This window comes from Periplaneta americana, chromosome 17 (assembly GCF_040183065.1).
Source record: "Periplaneta americana isolate PAMFEO1 chromosome 17, P.americana_PAMFEO1_priV1, whole genome shotgun sequence".
NCBI lineage: Eukaryota > Metazoa > Arthropoda > Insecta > Blattodea > Blattidae > Periplaneta > Periplaneta americana.
In genome coordinates, this window is record NC_091133.1 from 105,634,326 (window position 1) to 105,657,612 (window position 23,287).

The following is a 23,287-nucleotide window of genomic DNA, read 5'->3' on the forward strand; positions in this document are numbered from 1 at the left end:
ACAAAAGTTCACACAAAAGTAATGCTCTATTATGCAAACAATTGAAGTAACTCTCTGATTACCCAGTGTTCTGTGGAACAAGGTTTATCGAGTTTTGAATGCTAGTTTTTAGACTTAAAATATTATCTTTAATAATCAGCTGTCCATATCTATGAATACTAATGCAGTAGTTCTGTTTGCAAGAAAAGTGAAAGCAGTGGGCTGAAGTTGATAAATGAAGAAGGAATTTACCTTGTGCTGATGTATACAATTCCTCACAGGAGCGGAACCAGAAGTTGAAGAGTCGGGCTGCGCAGCTGGAAAAGCAAATTAAGGTACTGATTGATGACAGTGTAGCATTGCTGAAGGCCCGCATGTCTGAGCTGGGCATCAATGCGAGCTCCCCTGGAGACCTGCTGGCCAAAGCAAAGGAAATCGTTCTGCGCCACAAGGAGCTGCAAGCCAAGGCCTCAAAGCTTCAGGCACAGGTGTGATATGTTTAGGGCATTGCGTCATTAATGGGTTTGATGTTCCATTGTCAAGGGAGAGTATCTTCAGAGAAAATAGACGACTGGTTTTAATTATGTGTAGCTTTTGTCTGGAAACTTGCATCGAATTCTCTGATAGTTCTATATGGAAGACAAGCTGTTTAGTTTTTAGAGTGATTGAGTTATGATAAAGATTTGGGGTTGTACAGTCTGTTGAAGTTGATATCTACCATGAAGACAGTACCAGTAAATAGTTGTGAAATTTTGAAGTGATTAAATTCGAACACACAATTTTGGAACCCTTAAATGTTATCATAGTTCATACTGGTTGTTACCCAAAGAAACTAGTGAATGTAAACTGAAGCTTCAAACTTAAATTTGTTAAAATATCATTTAATAAAAACCATTAATAATTACTACTAGTGGAAATGTTTCGTAGAAATGGTTTGTTATGAAAACACCAAAAGTTCAAGTAAATTTTTTGCACTATTTACTACTTGTTTTTCAGAAAAGGATATTTATTTATTTTGTAATAGAAATATATTAGCAATAGAATGGGTGTAGAAGCAGCTAATTGGGCTCTGAGCATTTCATTGTAATTGAGTCCATTCTGCAAACCACTTTCATATTAAGAATTAATGCTAAAATCTTTATCAGTTCAAAAGATTGTAAGAATTTAAAATAATTTGTTCCAGAATTGGTGTTAATAGCTCAAAATGACAGAATATCCATAACTGTAGAACCAGATTTTGAAGACAGATATGTCTAAGCATTGTTAAAACTCGATGTGGTATTGTCTTTTCCCCAGAAGAAGAAGTTTTAAGGAGACCATTTTCCTGGAGAGTCTTGCAGATTCTTTCAATGATTCATAAACGACACTGTCCTAGTGGCTGTTCATACATTCTCTTCCAACCCCCACAGTTGATGAACTATAAAATCTTAAGATGATAACACCTTTAAATTCTTTTACAGGTGACATCAATTGAGCAAGAACAGGCCAAGTATGTGAGCTTGCGGCAGCAAGAAATCTTGGAAAAGTATCGCAAGTCAGGACTTGTGAATGGAACATCCAACAACCAACACATGGATATGTCAGGACTGACGCAGGAGTACATCTTGAAAGAGATCTCTGCCACTCTCTCCCATAGGAAGAAGCTGCACTCAAAGGTGTCACGCCTTGAATCCGAACTGACAGCTCTGGAGAAGGTGAACGATGAGCGCAAGACACAGCCACCTGCAGGCTCAAGCCTCAAGATGAGCAGTGCCTACACTAGTGCCAACAATGTGGTACCAACTGTACCGTCTGATAAGGTACCACATGCCCATCCACCACTGCAGCCACCCCTCATGGTGGCCAATCATCATCATGCAGTCCCAGCAGTTAAGCCCCAGCGTAAGTCAAGGGAGACCCGCACTCGCTCCCAAGACTGGCCTGATGTGCCTGACATTGGCAAGATAGAAGAGAACAATCCAGAAATCCTCGCACAGAAGATTCTGGAGACAGGACGGCAGATTGAGGCAGGGAAGATTCGTGAGGCTCCCAAGTTCAATGGGAGTCACGCCAATCCCGCAGATATGGACACAGGACATGTGAACAATGGCAGGTACAACAGACATTCGTACCAGCCACATTCTGGTGCTCCTGGAAAAGCAGTTAGTGAGAACCTCCCTGTACCACCACGGCCTGCCCCTCGGAGTAGTTCTATCACTGGTTCAGATTCGAAAACCAAGCATGGGAGATCCAGCAGTGGCAGTAAGCAAGTTGTCAGCTTCACCAGCAACCGGGCTCAGGAGCCTCCCCGAGTGGCGAACTTTGAGGACCGTCTGAAGAGTATCATCACAAGTGTCTTGAATGAAGACCAGCAAAACCGCCAGCAACAACAACAGCAGCAGCAGCAGCAGCAACAACAACAACAGCAGCAGCAGCAGCAGGCTCTAATGTCGACGTCGAGTGGCTACCCAACTGTTTCCATGCCAAATACTTCTACAGGTGGTTACAGTGGGAACTACTATGGGGTTGCAGGATCTGGTGGGTATGGTACAAACTCTTCAGTGGATATGGGAAAAGTGAACCGTGAGTGTAAGAAGGAGGAGAGGTACAGGAGCAGGGACCCATCCGTCCAGCCCAGGAGTGTGTCCTCTCAGCCTGACTACACACAGGTATCACCTGCCAAGCTCGCACTGCGGCGTCACCTGTCACAGGAGAAATTGGCAGCTGCATCAGCCCAGCAGCTGCAGGCACTGGGCAATAGTGAGAAGGGCTTTGTGGCAACACGCACCATTGGGGACTTGGTGAGTGGTGAGATAGAGCGCACGCTGGAGATTTCGAACCAGAGCATCATCAATGCGGCAGTGGACATGAGCACCATGATGTCGGCTACCACGCCTGCCAACATTGTGAATCAGAATATACCACCACGCCCAGAGCGGGTAAACGTTCGTATCTCGCGAATTGTGGAAGATTCGCTGGTTCGCAAGGAGTCGGAGGAACAAAACAGTCCCTCACCGCTGCACCGCACTCCAGTATACTCGCCCATCTCGAGGCCAAGCAGCACCGAGGGGGGAGGGGGCCCTGCGGGTAACCCTCCCACACCCACCGGAGTGCTTCACCCATCATCACAGATGCTGGAAGGCCTGGCGTACCCGCAGCACCGTCCAAAGTCTCCGCCTGCGCCCCCTCACCACGGCCTGAACACCCTGGCGCATGCGGCTACTTTCAATCACCACAGTGCCAGCTATCCAGGCACTGCGCCCCAGCCTGCATACTCACCACGAACCACAGTGCTCTACCCGCCCAAGACGAGTGCTCCCCAGCATGTGACATCGACGTCCTGCAGGTACGCGAACACTTGCAGCGAGGGGGGCTACACCCCCGTGCAGTTGCCACGTGCTGACATCAAGCCCTACCACGAGTCTTACTTCTCGGACACGAAGCCTCCCGTCATCCCTGACAAGTCTCCAACAACCGATGTGTCTACTGGCAAAACTCACTATTCCCGGGGAAACTCTGAGTCATTCGGCCCTGTGGAAGGCCTCGCCGCAACACTGCATGCCAGGATTCTGGGGGGGCAAGAAGGTGCCTCGAAGTCAGGTCAGGAGGTGCCGGTTGTGAAGGAAGAGCTTGATGAGCGGGCAGCCCGGCGCTCTGACTGCATGATGTACGAAGAGCGACAGCGAAGGCAGAAGCCAGACCAGAGTGATGGGAAGACAGAAGAACACAGCACAGTTGGTGATCCTAGTTCCATACCAGCCCTTCAGACTGCAGCCCCCATTGTAGATGTGATCAAGACGGAAATAAGTGAAGGGACGAAGGCACCAGACAGTGATGACGTTTTTGGGAGGGCAGGCCATCACTACCATAATGGCAGCTTAAAACGTGCTTCACCTGTGATCCAGGGACCCACCCGCCCCCACAAGAAGCAGCTGCTGGACAGCGGTGTGGCGCATGGCGAGGCAGATGCAGGTGTGTCTTCAGTATCGGCTGTAGTGACCAATGCCAGCCAGCCCCTGGCCATCAGCGCCATCTCATCCCCAGAGGTGAACTCCGGCAAGTCGACTCCTGTCGAGGAGAGAAGGCATGTGGAGGACCGAGAGGAAGGTAGGCGCTGTAGTCGGTGAGGGCTGGTTTGTGGCAGTGGTTGCATGTGTGGTGGAAGTGTGGCAGCCGTGCCGACTGCAGGGGGCGAGTGTTTGCTTTGCTTCAGCACTTGGGCATTTGATTAACTCTGGAGTTGAAATCAGGCCACTTGATCACTCGACTCTAACAGGGCATTCGAAAGCTGCTCTTAATTTCTGATAGCTGTCGAATTGTATGAATTGAGAAGTAATGTCGCTGTTGATTCAGTGTGTTGATATGTATATATATTGAGTGTGTTGCATATTTCTATTAGGATTTGATTTTATATCCGTTATTTTTGCCCCCTCAAACTGTGCCTATACCAGAGATAACGAAGCTTCTTTTCTGTCTGGATCACTAACAGTAAATTAGCTATTAAGTGGGGTCTTATTGAAAACTGTACGAAACCATTTGTTGTGTAGTTATAAACGAGATTAATGAAGTGATTATATCGATATTAGAATAATAATATTCATTCTTGAACACTGCCAGAAAAATACATAAAGTAAGATACAGAATTAAACTCATGATTTAACAGTTGAAGGTCGTCCTTGCCAGTCTTCCAGTTACCATGCTGGTCATTTGATCTGAGATTTGCAGGTTCAAACCTTGCTGAGGACAATGAATTTTAAAGAGCGATGAAATTCTTGGCATGATTTCCTGCAAGAGGAAAATAAAGCTGTGGGTTCTGTGTCTGAGATTTACTGCATACAAAAGAACCACCTCTGATCGGATTTCAGGCAAAATTGAACTGTAACGCTGTATACTGTCAGCAGTTGAAAGTGTCATTAAATAAAACACTATCATTGGTGTTAACAAGTTGAATCCGATAGTGTTTTTTTTTTTAAATCTAATTCCGCGCATATTGACGTGTAGCCATTTGTGCCTCTGCTTACTTTTTGGCATTATGAGGTTGGGCACCCTCAGGTCGGATTCTGTTAACCTCATATAATAGGATGACATGAGTATGAAAGGAGGCAGGATGGTGATAATGATGGGGAAATGAACCCAAGGTCCAGCACTGAAAGTTATCCAGCATTTACTTTTTAATGATTTAAGTGAAAGCCCCAGAAAAAAATTTCAATCAGGTAGCTCGTCCCAACTAGGATTCGATTCTGGTCCCGCTAGTTTCTCAGTCAGACAAGCTGACCACTACTTCAAAGCAGTGGATGAATCCGATAGTATTTTCCCAATGATTTTGCCAAACTTTGGTTGTACAGTAGACCCTCAATTTAACGGACTAATAGGGGCTAAAAGGTGTCTGTTAAATCCGAAAGTCCATTCATCATCATCATCATCATCATCCATAGCGCTACAGTCTGGTTCGGGCCTCGGCTTCCTTAAGAATTCTTCTCCATCGATCTCGATCCTTAGCCGCCATCCACCAGTTCTTCACTCCAAGCCTCTTAATGTCGTCCATAACACAATCCGTCCATCGTAGCTTTGGCCTTCCAACTCTTCTTCCTCCAGCAATCCTATATTCCATAACCTTCCTAGGTATTTCACATTCATCCATTCTCTTAACATGCCCTGCCCATCTCAGACGAGCAATCTTAATAGATGTTATTATATTGGGAGACTCATAAAGCTGGTATAATTCGTTATTATATCTTATTCTCCAAGTTTCACCATCCCTTACAGGTCCAAAAATCCTTCGCAATATCTTCCTTTCGAATGCAGCCAATCTAAATTTATCCCTTTCACTAAGAGGCCATGTCTCTGATGCGTAGGTCAACGCTGGTTTTATTAGGGTCTTATATAGTCTACATTTTGTGCCACGAGATAGCAATCTTCATTTAACTTGTTTTTGCAGCCCATAATAACACCTATTGGCGCTTTGTATTCTTCTACTTATTTCCTCTGAGATATCATTGTTACTATTAACTAGTGATCCAAGATATACAAAGCTCTGGACTGTCTCAAATTTGGCATCATCAATCTCAATGTACTTAGAAGTTTTATTATTATTTTTGTTATTGACTACCATGTATTTTGTTTTGTTTCCATTAATTTTTAATCCCATATTTCCAGCTGCATCTCTTAGATTTCTGAAGGTTTCCGAAACTCCATTGAATCGCGAATTTTTTAAAGGCTAATATTTTATAATGTAAAATGTTAACAGTACAGTGTATTACTATTTTAATATGAAACGTTATACATTATTAGGGTCCGATTATAAATACAGTACAGTAATAAAAAACACTTTACACACCATTTTAGTGATTAATAAAACCCCTTTCTATTAGTCACTGATGGTCCCAAAGTATATGCAAGCACTTATTTACTGGTAGAAGTTTGCTGTGAACTAGTAGGCTAATGAAGAAAACTTCGATCTTCAATTGCTTTCCAGTTGCATGCTGTTTCTGTATTACTAAAGATCGAAACTGCCTAAAATAGACTAAAAATAGAGATTTTAAAATATGTCTGTTAAATCGAGGGTTTACTATATACTGTTACTCAACTCTCATGAGCGTGTTTTCCTATTTGAACCGTCTTTTAAATAATTTGGTAAGAAATAAGTTTGTGAATAATAGTCACATCTGTAACAGCACATGCAATGATCCAGTTACAGAAGAAATACTGAAATCAGAAGTAAACACTGAAATACTGAAACAATTGTCTTTAGAGACAATTAATATTAGGTACCCTCCACAAAACTGGCTTCATTTATACACCGACGGATCCTTGATCTCCAGAGAACAAGGTGCCGGTGCAGGTGTTCCGTGCTGTCTCTTCTCACTTTATAGATCTCTTGGATATGGAACAACAAGTTTTGATGGTGAAATCATTGCAATAAGTGAATGTCTCAGGAATCTTCTATGCCACATCAATAAATTTAGGAATGCAGTTATATTGTCAGACTCCAAAGCAGCTATTCTATCAATCGTCTCTAAACACACACCTTCATCTCAAACAGCAGAAATAACTAAAATGCTCTCTTAATTAATATCACTCAATAAAAGAATTGTATTCCAATGGATACCATCCCATTGTGGAATCCTGGGAAACGAGAATGCGGATGCTTTAGCAAAGAAGGGCAGCACCGCTACTTACAGACCTGTTACTAAATCTACATATTACTCTGTGAAGAGATTTATTAAATCTACATACTTAGACTTCAACAAACAAAATTTAATAACTCAATCCCAAGGGAAAAAATGGAACTCTCTGCATCAAAATCCACAGTTAATTCCCGATTTACCACGAAAATCGTCTGTAGCTGCATTTAGATTGGCAACAGGCCATGATTGTTTGGCCAAACACCTGCATAGAATTGGAATATATCAGTCCCCTAACTGTCCATTGTGCAACTCAAACCAAGAAATGGATTCGGAACACCTCAAAATCTGTGCTTCAGTGGCTGGTCATGATATCTTTGAAAAATATTGGAGTGCAAGAGGTCAAATGACTTTATTGTCAAACGCCTGGCATTAGAAAACAACAATAAACAACAACACTTTAAAACTATGGATCTACAGTCCTTCACGGTCGACTGTAGCATGAGGTGTGTTTAGTTCTGGCACAGCATATTAAATACTGGTATTATCTAAATTTGTATTAAAACTGGGATGCTTTAATTTACAGATGAAAAATGTTACAATTTCAGTTTAAATGTGTGGGACTGTTTATGTTTTCATTGTACTTTCTATTTAGCTGAAAGAAATCTGTAATGTATCTAGAGTCCACCGCTGTGGAGAAACGGTTAGCATGCCTGACCGTGAAATGAGTGGGCCCGGATTCAAATCCTGGTTGGGACAAATTACCTGGTTGAGGTTTCTTCTTGGGTTTTTCCTCTATCCATTAAGAGCAAATGCTGGGTAACTTTCAGTGCTGGACCCTGCACTCATTTTGCTGGAATTATCACTCCTCTCATTCAGATGCTAGATAGATAACCATAGTAGTTGATAAAGTGTCGTAAAATAACCAGTTAAAAAATATATTTAGAAGAAAAGAGAACCCTTTAGCTTTTTCGTAAGTTGTTTATTCTGCTTCTGATTGTTGTTGGTATTAATCATCTGCCACTCAGCCACAAAAATCAAATCATAGGTTGTATAAATTGCCAGTGGACCAGAGTTTTCCCATATCTGGGCTATCTACTCAGTTGGGAGAAGTCATGGGATTAGTATGATGCCAAGTTTTCGTCTAAAGGTAAGCGTTCAGTACATCGTATCGCACTCATTGGACGAATCGCACGGATCGGAAAAAGACTATCTTTGCTGTAATTGTTATGTAACCGCGTTCACTACATCGCATCGCAGGCATCGGCTCTCGGCAAATCCGTCCACGCTTCTCGGATGAACAACTTTTCCGATGCGTGCGATCATGGCCTTCTTTAATAAATCAATTCTAATTGATCAACTGTTACTATTATGTTGTGCCATGTTCAGTGTCGTGCCAAAATGGCAGACGGAAAACTTATTTCGCTTCTAGAAAATTGCGAAGAATTATATCATTTGAGGCGTTCCCATTACGGTAATCAAGTCATTTCTTACATATATATTATGTAACCAAAATTTCTTTCGTTTCTTCCTCTTCAATTAAGACGCATGAAGCAATTACAAATTCTTATTCGCTAACAATAATAATTAATAGACCTAACCTCAACTCCTCTGTTTTCAGCAATGTCAATATCGTACGACGTCATGTTTTAAATAGCTGATAGGGGAATCCTATGAGGCTGTGAGGTGGAGCCGTTACAGTGAACGCACTGCACTTAAAATATCCGATGTAGTGAACGCTTACCATAAGAAATCATAGATCGTAACTTTGACAGCAGCTAAATATCTTTGTTTCATGAACGGATTCTAACAATCATAAACTGTGCTGTAATTATTGCACACATCACAGCTGGCACTATACTTATATTGGCTGTTTTATAATTTACTGTGCTAATATAAGATACGAATTAAAAATAGGCAAATTAATAAAGCAACTGAATGTAAATCAGAAATGCAAGACTTCGGTTTCTGAAAGAAAAAAAAAAAAAAAACAAATAAAGATTTTTTCTCTTAGTCATCATAACTTCTACCTTCTGGTCCACTAAATTTCCTATCATACGAGTACCATCAGGGGTTCATTTCTGGGGTAAAGCAGCTGGAGCACGAGTGCATGACATGCAGACTAACAATGCATGGACATGGTGTGACTGGAGTTTTGAGTTCAGGGCTTCCTTACATTTTTCTAAATAAGCAACTCACTGAATAAAATTGATGCATTTCTGGAATGCAGTTAAAATTATACATAGCTCGTAAAGGTTTATACCGAGTTTTGTAACTTCACTTGAGAATTTGCAACAAATGCATGATAGATCTTTCATGTTAAATATTAGGTAATGTTAGGAATTACCTGTACTTCAAGCTTTAATTGGTATTTTATTAATGCTGCGTTCACTTACTTTAGTTTCTGCATCACTGAAGATAATAGAAATTGACACTTTTGTGAGTTACATGCATTAACAGAAAAATCAGTGAATAAGAACACTAGTTTATATGAATATAGGCTGTAGACTAGTATTTCTATCTAAAATGATTTATGAATTTAAGTTCCAGTTTTGTTCTATGAACTGTAGCAGAGATTCCCAAACTTTGAGTGTCACGGTCCATTTAAAGCTCATACTATATTTTGGTGGACGCCATAAAATGTTTTGCATAATTTGTCCTGGTAAAAAACATGTTCTACTAATTAAATATGTATAATAATAAATTGATATTGATATTAAATTTTAATTCTAGCTTTCAATATACTCTCAAAATGCATATATACAAAATTACTTCACGTCACACAACTTCTTTTCTGTATATATATTAAAAAAAACTTAAAAAAAAAAAAAAAAAGAAGAAGAAGCTAGGCTATACTGCAAGGTGGTTAATGGAAAGATTGATATTGCCTTGAAGTTACTGTGCTTACAACATAATTGCAACAGTCATTGTGGAAAGCACACTTTTTAATCTCGAATCAGAAGTTCATTCTGACATCTGTACTTGATCTTTACAGGTCATCAAAGAGCTTTTCCTAAACCTGCATAAAGTTGCATTTTACTCACTGTTATCAATACATAAAGTGAGTCTTTAAAACACTAGTGTGTAAAAAAGTGAATAATCAATTTATTTTACGCACTGCCAAAGAAAATGTAATATTCAATTGTACAAATTTAATTCAGTAAAAAATTAATATATTATCTCGATCTTTCATGACGTAAACATTACACATAAAACAAATAAGTAACAAAATTAACATTCATATCTACATTTTAGATGCATATAGAGTGTTAGTTGGGAGACTGAAGGGAAAAAGACCTTTGGGAGACCGAGACATAGATTGGAGGATAATTTAAAAATGGATTTGAGGGAAGTGTGATATGGTAGAGACTGGATTAATCTTGCTCAGGATAGGGACCGATAGCGGGCTTATGTGAGGGCAGCAATGAACCTCTGTATTCCTTAAAAGCCATTTAAAGTAAGTGTCTACATTTTAACCCTTATTATTCTGAAGTTACATCTGTAGTACTCATTGCAACAAGATGTAGCATTCAGCTTTTCCTAACTACTTTGGCCATGAAATCGTGATCTTATAACCTCTCCAACTAGAAATATTTATTCAATATAAATTTGTACTATCGTAGGAAAAACATTGTATGATACATATTCGTAAGGTCCTAATGTGTTTGTGGAACTTGGCTTTGCTTTGTTTCATAAACATTACATTCATTCCAAAAAGAGAACTTTTACGAAATTGTACCATAAAAAAAAAACTATTTTTTTCCAGTTTAGTTCATTACAGGAAGGAAAATATTGCATTAATTTTAATATCAATCAATCAATCAAGATGTTCTAAATTTCCGTGATAATCAGACTGCTTTATTTCATTATGGGAAGGAAAATACTCCATTAATTTTAATGTCAATGAAACAAGATGTTTATATAACTATTTCCACGATATCAGATTAGAGATCATTATCATTTGTTGCGTTTGTATTATGAAGTAGAGATTTTAAGGAGAATATTTTACGAGACTAAAACAGGAAGATACTTTGCATGTTGTTCAAACTTCATGTAACCATCAGTGTATGAAATGAAGTGATATATGCATTTGTATGCACTACTGGCATTAGTTTGCAAAATGAAGACATACTGATAATAGTGGCATGAAGGAATGTCTGGAGTTAGGTACAGTAAGGTGCATTATTAGGAAACGTTGTATAAATGTACGAATATTTTACTCTCACTTTGACCACTAGTAGCCTCAGGTTTTTAAATTGTTGAGCTTCCATTGCTAGGCTCATATGCATGTCTGATGTTTGTTTCTTTTGGCATTTGTTGTAGATGTGATAACAGCTGACTTCCTTCATCGATTGTCACCTTCACACCATTGTAACCTTGATTATTACTCGAAAAGGGTCACATACTTTTATTTATGATACATAATTTTAAATGAAATATATATGGGAAGCCAGTCTAGTAAGAGAACTGTTACTGAGGTGGTGTTGCAATCTTCCCATAAACTGCGCACACAGATCTCTACAGTAGATGTAAAATGTAGCTGCCCATGTTAACTGTAGCTATGTAGAAACTTTAAGCCAAGGAACAATGCGGTTCGATCACCTGAACCAGCCGTCGTGGTAAATAGTCACTGAGGATGGAGAAGCATCTCCGAAACATGTCTGACTATTACTGATTTCTTTAATAATTATATTTATTAGTGTTTATATAACTGTAATATATAATTTTTTACGTTTCTTATCAAATCTATGAACACTGTATAATTGGCCTAACATGTGTGGTTTATCTTTGAATATGTAGAAACTTACTTGAAATGTTACATTAAACAACAGTGCATACTTGGAAAGAAAGTTGAGTTGCATTCTCCATGAATTATCCTGTCACTAATATGAGAGAGCTCACGCACTTGACTGTTGCTCCAGTTGAGTGAGCACTATCTGCTCAAGGTCAGAGGCTGTTCAATTTTTTTTATTCTTATTCAAGTTTTAATTTCGTAACCTTACATGTAGTATAGACAGCTATTTATTATATTTGTCTATATCTACTGTGGAGGCCTAATAATGTGCACCGTTTGAGGGAAGGCTTCGACATGAGCTCATTAAGATTCACATATTAGAGAACATTATTTATTGCATTATACAGGTAGACCAGTGTTCCGCAACCTTTTTATACTCACGGCACACCCTAGATGGGCCTATACCCAACATGGCACACCAAAATATTAATCCCCTCAGAAACATATGATGTGACTCTCTTAATATAATTACATAATGTAATTAAATTTATTATTATTATTATTATTATTATTATTATTATTATTATTATTATTATTATTATTATTATTATTATTATTATTATTATTGCTGTTACTGTTTTTGTTGTTGTTATTATGAAACAGAAATCGACTCTTGCATTTATTAAGAATTTATGAACTTTAATTCACTGTAGAAAATACGCATTTTTATTACTAATATTAAAGTAAATAACTTTACTCACACCTTCAATGTGATACTTGGGCCTGCTTAGCTGCTGATCTGTGTCGGAATCGTTAACAGTGCAAGCTTCATATCTTCATCAATGGATTTGAGTCTCTCTCTCTCTCTCTTTGATGTTTTAATTTTCAGTTAACGTAGAGAAGCTCAGTTCACAAACATATGTAGTTGAAAATGGCAATAACATATTAACTGCCATCTCGGAGATAGCCGGGTATTCACTCCTTATTGACAACAAAAATGTTTCCAAAGACACTTAGAGAAGTTTTAATTTCAATATTCTGTCTGCTTTTAAGTCTTCTAGTTCCTCTTGTATGAGTATATTATTCGGAAGATATTTTGAATTCACAGTAATGAATCACGAACCCAGTAAAAATCTTGAACACTCTCTCTGAAATAATTCTTGAACTCCTGCTGCAAGATTACTAAATAATGTTCTTTAATTAAGTCAAACACTTTATTAACGTCAGCAAGGGGCCATACAGTTGGGCACATCTCAAACGACCCATTTTCAGGCATTAACAACGTTTCAGCTATATGCTACTCGACGTCTAAAAATGCAGCGAACTTTCAATGTAAATGTGCAAAAATGCGACAACCACATTGGACTTCTGAAACGAAGATGGTAATGGAGAAAATGAAATCAGAGATGAGTATGAACTAATCTGAATTTAAATGAAATGCTAATGGCATGGGTAATGTTCAAAAAGATACTGAGCAATAAATGATCAGGAATGGACTTAAAAGAGTTGGTGAAATTCATGTTAAGTTAAGTGAACAATTTCTTTTAATTGATTTATATAATTCCATTGCATAATGTAAATTGTGAGCGAGGATCTAGTTACATGGATCTTGTAAAAACTGAAATTAGAAACTACCTTTCAGTAAAAGGAGTAACACTGCTAACAATAAATCTCGTAAGGGCTTACACGTAAAGAATGTCAATGTTTACAGTGCCCATAAGATAACATATTTTAATGTGATATAAATTTAGCAGTAATTGCTTCTAAACATACCTACGTCTAATGATTTACTAACATAAGTATATCTAGAGTGTGATAAGATGGATTGAAAGTAATAAAACTGCAAGAAACAAATTACATAACTTTTTACTGCATACCTTATTAATTTTATCTTTCTGTACAATTATTTAGAATATGTATGTATCCAATGCCTACTCACTTCAATTTACGTGATTCGGGTTATTATTTAGAATATTGCACGAACTTTTCGCAATTTGCACACATAATTTTTCATTTGTGTATTTTTGCGACAATTATTTATTTTCTAGCTTAAACCCTGGTTCTAAGTGATATAAAGAGGTTTTTTTGTTCTGCACTCAGTAGGAAGAGCTTTGGACACATGCAGAATTATCTTGTATGGAATGATTATCTTTTAGGCTAACATTGTTTCAGAAAACATAATAAGAATCTTGAAAAGCTTACGTGTAGACTATGCTAGCTTCAGTAGTTTGGTAGTTTAATAATTATTATGCTTGTCATTAGATCAGAGGGTTGTTGGTTCAGTCCTTGGTAAAAGTGGTTGATTTGTGACGACGTTAAAAATTTTTAGCCTGGTTTCCTTCAGAAAAAATTGATGAGATCGTATGCCATAGATTTACAGCTTGAAAAGAATAAAGAGAGCTCCACAAAATTACTACCTAGCCATCTTTCCTATCATGATTTCATGCTTCACACAAACATAATGCCCCTATAGGTCTGTGAGACAGCAGTGGCCTCTGATACTCTGATCAGAGAGATACTGTATACGTAATTCAGATTCTAGTTCCAAAACTTGAATAAGGGGACGGAACTTGGTTAACAGTTTTCGTATCAGACATACAAAATGTTAAGAGGCTGATGTAGACACTACATGTGCATGATGTTAAAAAAATATTTTGAGAGATACTATTAAAACAAGAAAAAGGGTCTAATGAACATGGGTTCTAAAATTAATATCGTCCAAGATATGAGTACTTGTTTATTAACATAATAGGACATGCGCAACGTGATTTTTATTCATTGTAATGCATTCTTCTACCCTGACTCAAGGACTCACACTTTTGTTATCTTTTTCTTTACTTAATAAGAAATAAGCAAAGAACTCTTATTAGAAGATATGAGCCGTTCGGAGCAAACTTGGTGTAAGTCAGAAATGGGTAATGCAGGTTAAAGTAAACATTCTGTAAAATATAGTGCAAACTAGCAATTAATATTCAATTTATTTAAACTATTAGTAGTCAGTGGATAGCACGAAGGACATATTAACTGCTACTTTGCGCTGTATTTTACACAATTTTTACTTTAAACTTTATTACCCAATTTTGACTTACACCACTTTTGCTCTGAACGGCTCAGATGGTGTTCTTACATTACCAGATTCAAAGCCCATTTCTTTTCCATTTGTTTTTATGCTTATGCTTATTTTTTTGTGTAAAACCATAGCCCTAGCATACGTATGTAAAATAGGGCTACCCCCATTGGAGATACAATAATAATAATAAATTCAAAGCCCTTGTTTTGCACAACATTTAATTTTAGGACCCATGTTTATTAGACCTTTTTCCTTGTTTTAATACCGCCATCTCTCAGAATATTGAATGCTTTTCTTTTTAATGGAAATCACATTGAGTATTATGTTGACGAACAAATAGCTACTCATTTCTCGGAAATTACTAATTTTAGAACCCATGTTTATTAGGTTTTTTTTTAACTACCACTCTATATGCTCATAATTGAAAACTAAATGCTATTTATATAGTTAAAGAGAGGCACAACATAATATCATGAATGTGAGACGAGCGACTTTATGTGTGATACCGCTAATATTTACATTGTGTTGATAAGATGATGTTAAAATGATGAGGAAAAAGAACTATTGAGAAAACAGTTTTGCCAAAAAGAAAACCGTCCCCAGTCTTTGCCTCACAGAATGTTTTCTTGACTGAGTATTGGGTGTGTAACTGTAAATATAAGATAAACAGTGAATAGCAGAAGTGCCGTGTGATCAAGTATGGCCAGATTGTGTAATCACTTAATTCTCTCCATTGTGACTGAACGCACTCTGCAGGTCGAGCACTTAGCAGCTTTGTCTATCATTAATATGGCCGCAATGCGGTGTAGTGTACTTAAATTTGTGCATGAATAACTTGATGGCACTGCTCCACCTCTGCCCAGCAGTCAGGTGGGGCTGAGCCCTTGTTGTTGTTGTTTGTTGTTGTGATGAGTAATTCTGCTTTGCATCCCTAGGCAGCACAGTGTTGTGGAGGGGCAGGTGCACTCGTAGGCACTGTAGTCAGTAGGCTCTGAGTCGGTTAGGCACTGCAACGCTCCTGGTAAGTACGAGTCCCTTGCACTTGGGCCACTGGGCACCTCGCTGCATACACCCTCACTCACAGGGGCGAGAGGTTTTCTCATGAGGTGGTTATTATCTTCTCTTGATTGTATCTGTTACGTGTTGGCTGAATACATAGTTCGGATCTAGCATCTGTAGCCCATGTTGAAGACTTATTATAAAAGAAATGAAGCACATAAAAATTCAGAAATTAGGGATGGGACGACAATCTTTTCGATGTTGTCACAGTATCGTCATCTTAAAATCATTGTTCTCACTTTATTTATTTATTTATTTAACCTTGTAGAGATAAGGCCATCAGGCCTTCTCTTCCCCTCTACCAGGGGATTACAACTACAATATTAAGAATACAATTACAATTATAATTAAAATTAATATTGAATTTACAAATACAATAAAAATCAAAGTACTAAAAGATTAACAGACTAATAAAAGCTAGACAGTTCATTGTAAAAATTAAGAAGAGAGAAATTTTTTTTTATACAAACTAAGTAAAAATTAAACCTACTCTACGCAGTAAGAAGATGCTTAATAAGCTTGCTTTTGAACGCTACTAAATTCCGACAGTCTCTGATGTCACTGGGTAGGGTATTCCACAAGCGCGAAAGCGAGATTGTGTATGATGATGAATACGATGATTTCTTATGTGTTGGTATGGCTAGTATGAGGCAATTTTGCGTGCGTGTGAAGAGATTATGATATGATGACAGGTAACTGAAACGGGAGGCAAGGTAGGTAGGTGTAGAGGTGTGAAGGACTTGGAAAAGGAGAACAAGAGAATGAAAATTTCTACGTTCGTTAAGCCATAGCCAGTTTAGAGTTTGGAAGGATGGGGTAATGTGGTCAGCGCGACGGACATCGCAGACGAAGCGAACACAAGAATTATGAACACGTTGTAATCTTTGCGACTGGTTGACATTGAGGTCGGTCAGTAGAGAATCACAATAATCGAAGTGGGGCATTACTAGTGTTTCCACTAGTATTTTCTTGAGTGATAGCGGGAGGAATTTTCGAATGCTGTTTAAGGAATGTAGTATGGAAAGCACTTTTTTGATAATATGGGTTACTTGATAATTCCAGTTTAAATGCGTGTCAAAGTAAACTCCAAGGTTTTGAACACAGGAAGCAAAAGGGATTATTGTGTCGTTTAACTTGACTGGAAGAGCAGGAGTAATGTTGCATAATAGACGTTGGTGTCCCACTAGGATTGCTTGTGATTTTCTTGGATTGAGAGTCAAACCAAACTTTCTGGCCCATCCAGATATGGATTCAAGGTCCTCGTTAAGATTGTGTATTGCGTCATTGATTGAGTCAGGGGTTGTACCAGTTATTTCACTTGCTCAGCACAGAGGCGACTTAAAAGTTAGAAATCGATCAAATATGTGTCTTTAATATACATCTTGATTACAAACTTTTAACACACTGTCACTAAAGATTTTGTAAATTTGTTATATAAACAACTTTCCTATGTTAATTGAAACTATGTTGCTGTAGCTGTAGAATTTAAAATTCTTCCTTATATTTTTCGTAATGTGAATTGTAATAATATTTATATTAATTATTTAAACTTGGTTGGTGATCTGTTTTGCATATGTGGATGTATTGTGGAATATATCACATAGCCATCGGCATAGCTTGGTTGGCTAAGGTACTTGCCTGCCAATCCGGAGTTGCACTTGGGCGCAGGTTCGATTTCCGCTTGGGCTTATTACCTTGTTGAGATTTTTCTGAGGATTTCCCCAACCGTAAGACAAATGTCACGTAATCTATGGCGAATCTTTGGCCTCATCTCTCCAAATATCATGTCACTATCACCAATTCCATCGACGCTAAATAACCTCGTAGTTGATATAGCGTCGTTAAATAACCAAGTAAAAGAAAAATATTAAAAAAAATACATCACACCAACATAAGAAAATAAAAACACATACTACGTCCCATCTTCATTCAAAAAATTAAATTACAGCATTGTATACAAACAGAACACACTACAAAAACGTCTCAACATTCACACACGAAACAAACAAATAAAACCTAACAGGAGTTTACAAATTAACATGCAAAAGTTGTAACGACTTCTGCATTGGACAAACTGGGAGATATTTTTAACACTATACTAAAGGCTGTGTGATGTATCTTGTCTCACTATGAAAAGAGAGAGAAAGGAGATATGTCTTGCTTCGTCTGTGTTGTTATGGCGATGGGGGAGTGGAGCGATGCCGTCCATCCATCCAGTGGCGGAAGGGACTAGTTGATACATTCTGTAGCACAAAATAAAATAACAAAATATCTCTCTTCGTACTGTGTAGTTCCGTCACTGAGCTTGTCTTTCAAGAAACCGAGTTCCGGCAGCCTGTACAATAACAAGATTTTGAAAGGAATCCTGAAAATTTACAACCCTCCTATAATCTCCACCCTCATTTGAAGGGACTTGGTTTTATTGCTACTGAGACAAGATAAACCTTACCAGGTATAGGAACACATCACAACCATAACCAATTCACGCAATAGTTCCAGATAATGCAGGATTCATCACCAACAACCAGAAGTACAACAACATAGAAACAGATATGGAAATCCTACATATTGAACCAAAAAACCAGTAACTATACTAGAACAAACATAAAAAAAAACTTCCACAAGATATCCTCAACACACAATTACATTTCAGAACGCACTATTTGGCACAACACTATACTGTTCAAAATGTCACCCACCACAAAGGCATTATAAAAAGAAACTGGAAGCAAGCAAGAACTACACTAGAAATCTGAAGATGGCCAAAATCAAATCGAAACTAGTAATTAACTAAGGTAAATTACCAGCACAGTTGAAGTTAACCCAGGAAAATTATTTATATAACAGATTTACAAAATTTCAAGTGTCTGTAATGCCAGATTTATCTCGCAAGGGAATTGTTAATGATTACATGTCTAAACCCCCTCTCAAACTGCACAGACAGATGTCCACAGTGGATAGACAAGTATATCTAATTAGCTGCCCTTACTGCAGGGCCATAAGGGATTGCAACCCCTAAAATTGTTCCTAACCTCTTACCAGTATATGTGTAACTTAATGCACAAAACACTGCATCGTACTGGATGATGGTTGAGTACAGTGACTAAAAAATCCTTCTGTAAGTACATTGAGACGAAAAGAAGACTACAGCTAATTTCTAACCCTATTCATGCCCCTAATCATGAATTAGACGGTTAATATACCTCTTATTAGAGTTAATAATAAGAGGATTTTTGTTGAATTGTGCTGTCTGCTGATTACTGCCCTGCCTTACCAACTGTAAAAGTGTGATAACTTACTTTGAATGTTACATTAAGAAATAACAGCGCGTATTTGGAATGAGTATTTGAGTTGCCATTCTCTTCAAACCGCATCTGATTATGTGACACACATTAAGAGCTTGTACACTGAACATGCGTCGACTGCTGAGAGAGCACTTACAAATGGCTTTTAAGGAACCCAGAGGTTCATTGCCTCTTTCACATAAGCTCGCTATCGGTCCCTATCCTGAGCAAGATTAATCCAGTCTCTACTATCATATCTCTCCTCACTCAAATCCATTTTAATATTATCCTCCCATCTACTCTCAGCCTCCCCAAAGGTCTTTTTCCCTCCAGTCTCCCAACTAATACTCTATGTGCATTTCTGGATTCGCCCATACATGCTACATGCCCTGCCCATCTCAGACGTCTGGATTTAATGTTCCTAATTATGTCAGGTGAAGAATATAATCCGTACAGTTCTGCATTGTGTAATTTTCTCTATTCTCCTGTAACTTCATCCCTCTTAGCTCCAAATATTTTCCTAAGCACCTTATTCAGAAAGACCCTTAATCTCTATTCCTCTCTCAAAGTGAGAATCCAAGTTTCACAGCCATATAGAACAACTGGTAATATAACTGTTTTATAAATTCTAACTTTCAGATTTTTTGACAGCAGACTGAATGACAAAAGCTTCTCAACCGAATAATAACAGGCATTGTCAACAGTAATATCACAAGTGCTGATAGTTTATCAGTAATTTAATTGAAATTAATGGACGTTGCTTGTCACGATAATGATATAGAGACCGCAGGTTGATAAATAATTATCTCATGACAAGAAATGTAAGTTTAAAAGCAGAAGTAAATTACCTGTGAAAACTGTTTTGCACTTGTGAATTTCAGATAGATATTTCTTAAGTGCACAACTGGATTCTACTGCATGAGTGGATTCAAATATTTTTCCTGTGAAGGCAGAGATTATAAGTACATACCACCCTTTTGCAAATATGAAATTCATGGGTGAAATTAGAAGTTGTAATATCGTAACACTTGTGACATAGGTTTTATTTGTTCACATTTAAAATGTTAATTTTATTTTCGGTAAAGTGTTATTTACAGTTAAATCTTCTGTAGTTTCATTTATACTTCGTAGTTTCAAATCTTGCAATGTTTGCTCAATGCTTCGTACTAACCACTAATAACTTCGAGACCAATAATTATTCGATTATAATCGAATCGAAAGCAGAAGAGTGAGAAATTTCTTGGAATGAAACAATTGAACTTAGGATAAAATACTACCAGATGTTAGTTCTTAGCACCATGCTTTTCGTAGTACAATTCTCATTGGTCAGTTGAGTATCAGTAAGGATGTTCATTGGCTGAGAGATGTTTGTGTGGAATTATGTGTTTTAAGACGCAAGGGCTACTCAATTTTTGTATACAGTAAAACCTCGATTATCCGTCACGGTATTAACCGATTGGTGGATTATCCAACTGTCTTTCTCTCTTGCTCTTTTTGTTTTGCAGAAAAAAAATATGAGTACTGTACATTATATTAGTACGAAATTTTTTTCTACAGAGTGTTTTTTTTTTTGCAAATCTTTACCCTTACGCGGTATAATCTGCTCTTAGAGTTGTCGAACTGTCTAACTTCTATGTAAAATGTCTTCCACAGGTGTCAAAAGAAAACGTGTTTGCTACGAAAAAAAGTGCAAATAATTGAGTGGTTTGGGAAATGAGAAACTGTCTCATCACAATACGAGATAGGAATTACAACTGTGCTCGATTTAATGAAAAACAAAATGTAATGTGCATCAAATTTGTAAATCTAAAACATGAGACCTCTACTATTCCTATCTTTCCACTGACAGCTGTCATAAGGAGTTTCCTCGGCTATTAAAAACCCGTTGTTGAAAACTAGACTTAAATTAGTGAACTTGTGATCCACTATCTAGCGTATTAAAAGAAAAGACCACGGGAAAAATGACAAAATTGTATTATGCTCTTAGTTTATGAATACATTTTATAGTACGGATTATCTGATTTTTCGATTAACCATTCACTCCATCCCCTTCATTACCACGGATAATAGAGGTTCTACTGTAGTCTTTTATTCAAGCTTTAATTTCTCAGCCTTGTGATTCATTATTTATTTATTTTGGTGTAGTTAAGGTCATTAGGCCTTCTCTTCCGCAACACCAGGAATGAGCAGAATAATTTTTGTATTTATCTGCTGTAAAAGTCTAAAATATGTGCAAATTTGAGGGGAGGCTTCGACATGAGTTCATTTATAGTTCCCATGTCAGCATTTGATTACATATTACATTAATGAGCGCCTATTTATTGTAATGTTGTGATACATAATAGTATTACACTTAAGTGCCTTGCAGATTTTTGTGTGGTTTCTGACTTCCTATTTTCTCTCTACCGCAATCTTCTTCTCTCCTTTCCCTTACTTTCTGTGTGTTTGAGAGTATGCTTGCGTGTGCTAACTTGCTTCTGAGAGCTTTAGAAACCAAACTGGCTACCTCCACATTCCTTGAGTTGAGTTTTATAGTTACAACATACTGTAAGGACAAAATTTATCAGTCCTCAGAGCTAACATAAGCTAATAGTTGTGCAGAGCTCAGTAGCATCGATAACTGTGAAAGCTTGCAAAAGCTTTGAATTTTAGCATCTGTTTCCTCAGTTTAAATGTCAATGGAAATAATTAGTTTTTGTACTGACTATCTCATATATTAATATCATATTTACTCTTTGCTTTATATTTTTATATTCGCATATATAACTATACTACAGCAGAGGTGCCAACTATTACAGATTGTCCATAATTATTACGGATTTGCCCCCCCCCCCCCCCCCATTATTACGGCATTATGGTCAATGGGCAAATTCTTATGGAAAAACAATATCATGAAAGAAACAAATATATTTTAATTTATTCTGCAGATAGAAAACAAGAGAAAATGTGTCAACACTGCTTCCTTCTAGTTCTATGCGCAACATTGGGGTGTAATCGTCACTTCCATCTATTACAATTGCTGGTGTGAAACCAGAAAACAGGTTAATCTGTTGAGTTACATTGTTGATGTGTGGCGTGGTTTGTGAAATTATGAACAAGACAAATTCGGCACACTATGTTCTGCTTTTTGTCTCTTACATATACTATTTATGTGACTGTTATTTGCATTATTTAATTTCTAGTGATTGGTTTTCTGAAATAAAGTGCGTGTGATGGGATTTGTGAAATTTTGAACAAGATAAATTCGGCACTTCATGTTCTACTTCTATCTGTTACATATACTATATGTGACTGTTATTTCCATTATTTAACATCCAGTGATTTGTTTTCTGAAATAAGGTGCGTGTGACGTGGTTTGTGAAATTGTGAACCAGACAAATTTGGCACTTTATGTTCTGCTTTTATCTGTTACATATACTATATGTGACTGTTATTTCCATTATTTATCATCCAGTGATTGGTTTTCTGAAATAAGGTGCTTGTGAATTGGTTTTCTGAAATAAGGTGCGTGTGACGTGGTTTGTGAAATTGTAAACCAGACAAATTCGGCACTTTATGTTCTGCTTTTATCTTTTACATATACTATATGTGACTGTTATTTCCATTATTTAACACCCAGTGATTGGTTTTCTGAAATAAGGTGCGTGTGACTTGGTTTGTGGAATTGTGAACCAGACAAATTCGGCACTTTATGTTCTGCTTTTATCTGTTACATATACTATATTTGACTGTTATTTCCATTATTTAACATCCAGTGATTGGTTTTCTGAAATAAAGTGCGTGTGACGCGGTTTGTGAAATTGTGAACCAGACAAATTTGGCACTTTATGTTCTGCTTTTATCTGTTACATATACTATATTTGACTGTTATTTCCATTATTTAACATCCAGTGATTGGTTTTCTGAAATAAAGTGCGTGTTGCGTGGTTTGTGAAATTGTGAACCAGACAAATTCGGCACTTTATGTTCTGCTTTTATCTGTTACATATACTATATGTGACTGTTATTTCCATTATTTAACATCCAGTGATTGATTTTCTGAAATAAGGTGCGTGTG

The 23,287-nt window shown here is 37.5% G+C and overlaps 1 protein-coding gene across 7 annotated transcripts in view; it reads left to right on the forward strand.

Moving 5' to 3' along the window:
* gpp (DOT1 like histone lysine methyltransferase grappa) overlaps window positions 1–23,287 on the forward strand; it is a 227,313-nt gene that overhangs the window by 187,209 nt on the left and 16,817 nt on the right. For 4 of the 7 annotated variants that reach the window (XM_069816090.1, XM_069816092.1, XM_069816088.1 and 1 more), the window contains 2 exons: window positions 261–467; window positions 1,440–4,065. In XM_069816090.1, coding sequence (XP_069672191.1) covers window positions 261–467; window positions 1,440–4,065 — 2,833 coding nt within the window. Of the gene's footprint in view, window positions 1–260; window positions 468–1,439; window positions 4,066–15,822; window positions 15,909–23,287 lie in introns of all 7 variants that reach the window. The other 3 variants (XM_069816093.1, XM_069816094.1, XM_069816089.1) reach the window with 3 other exon arrangements.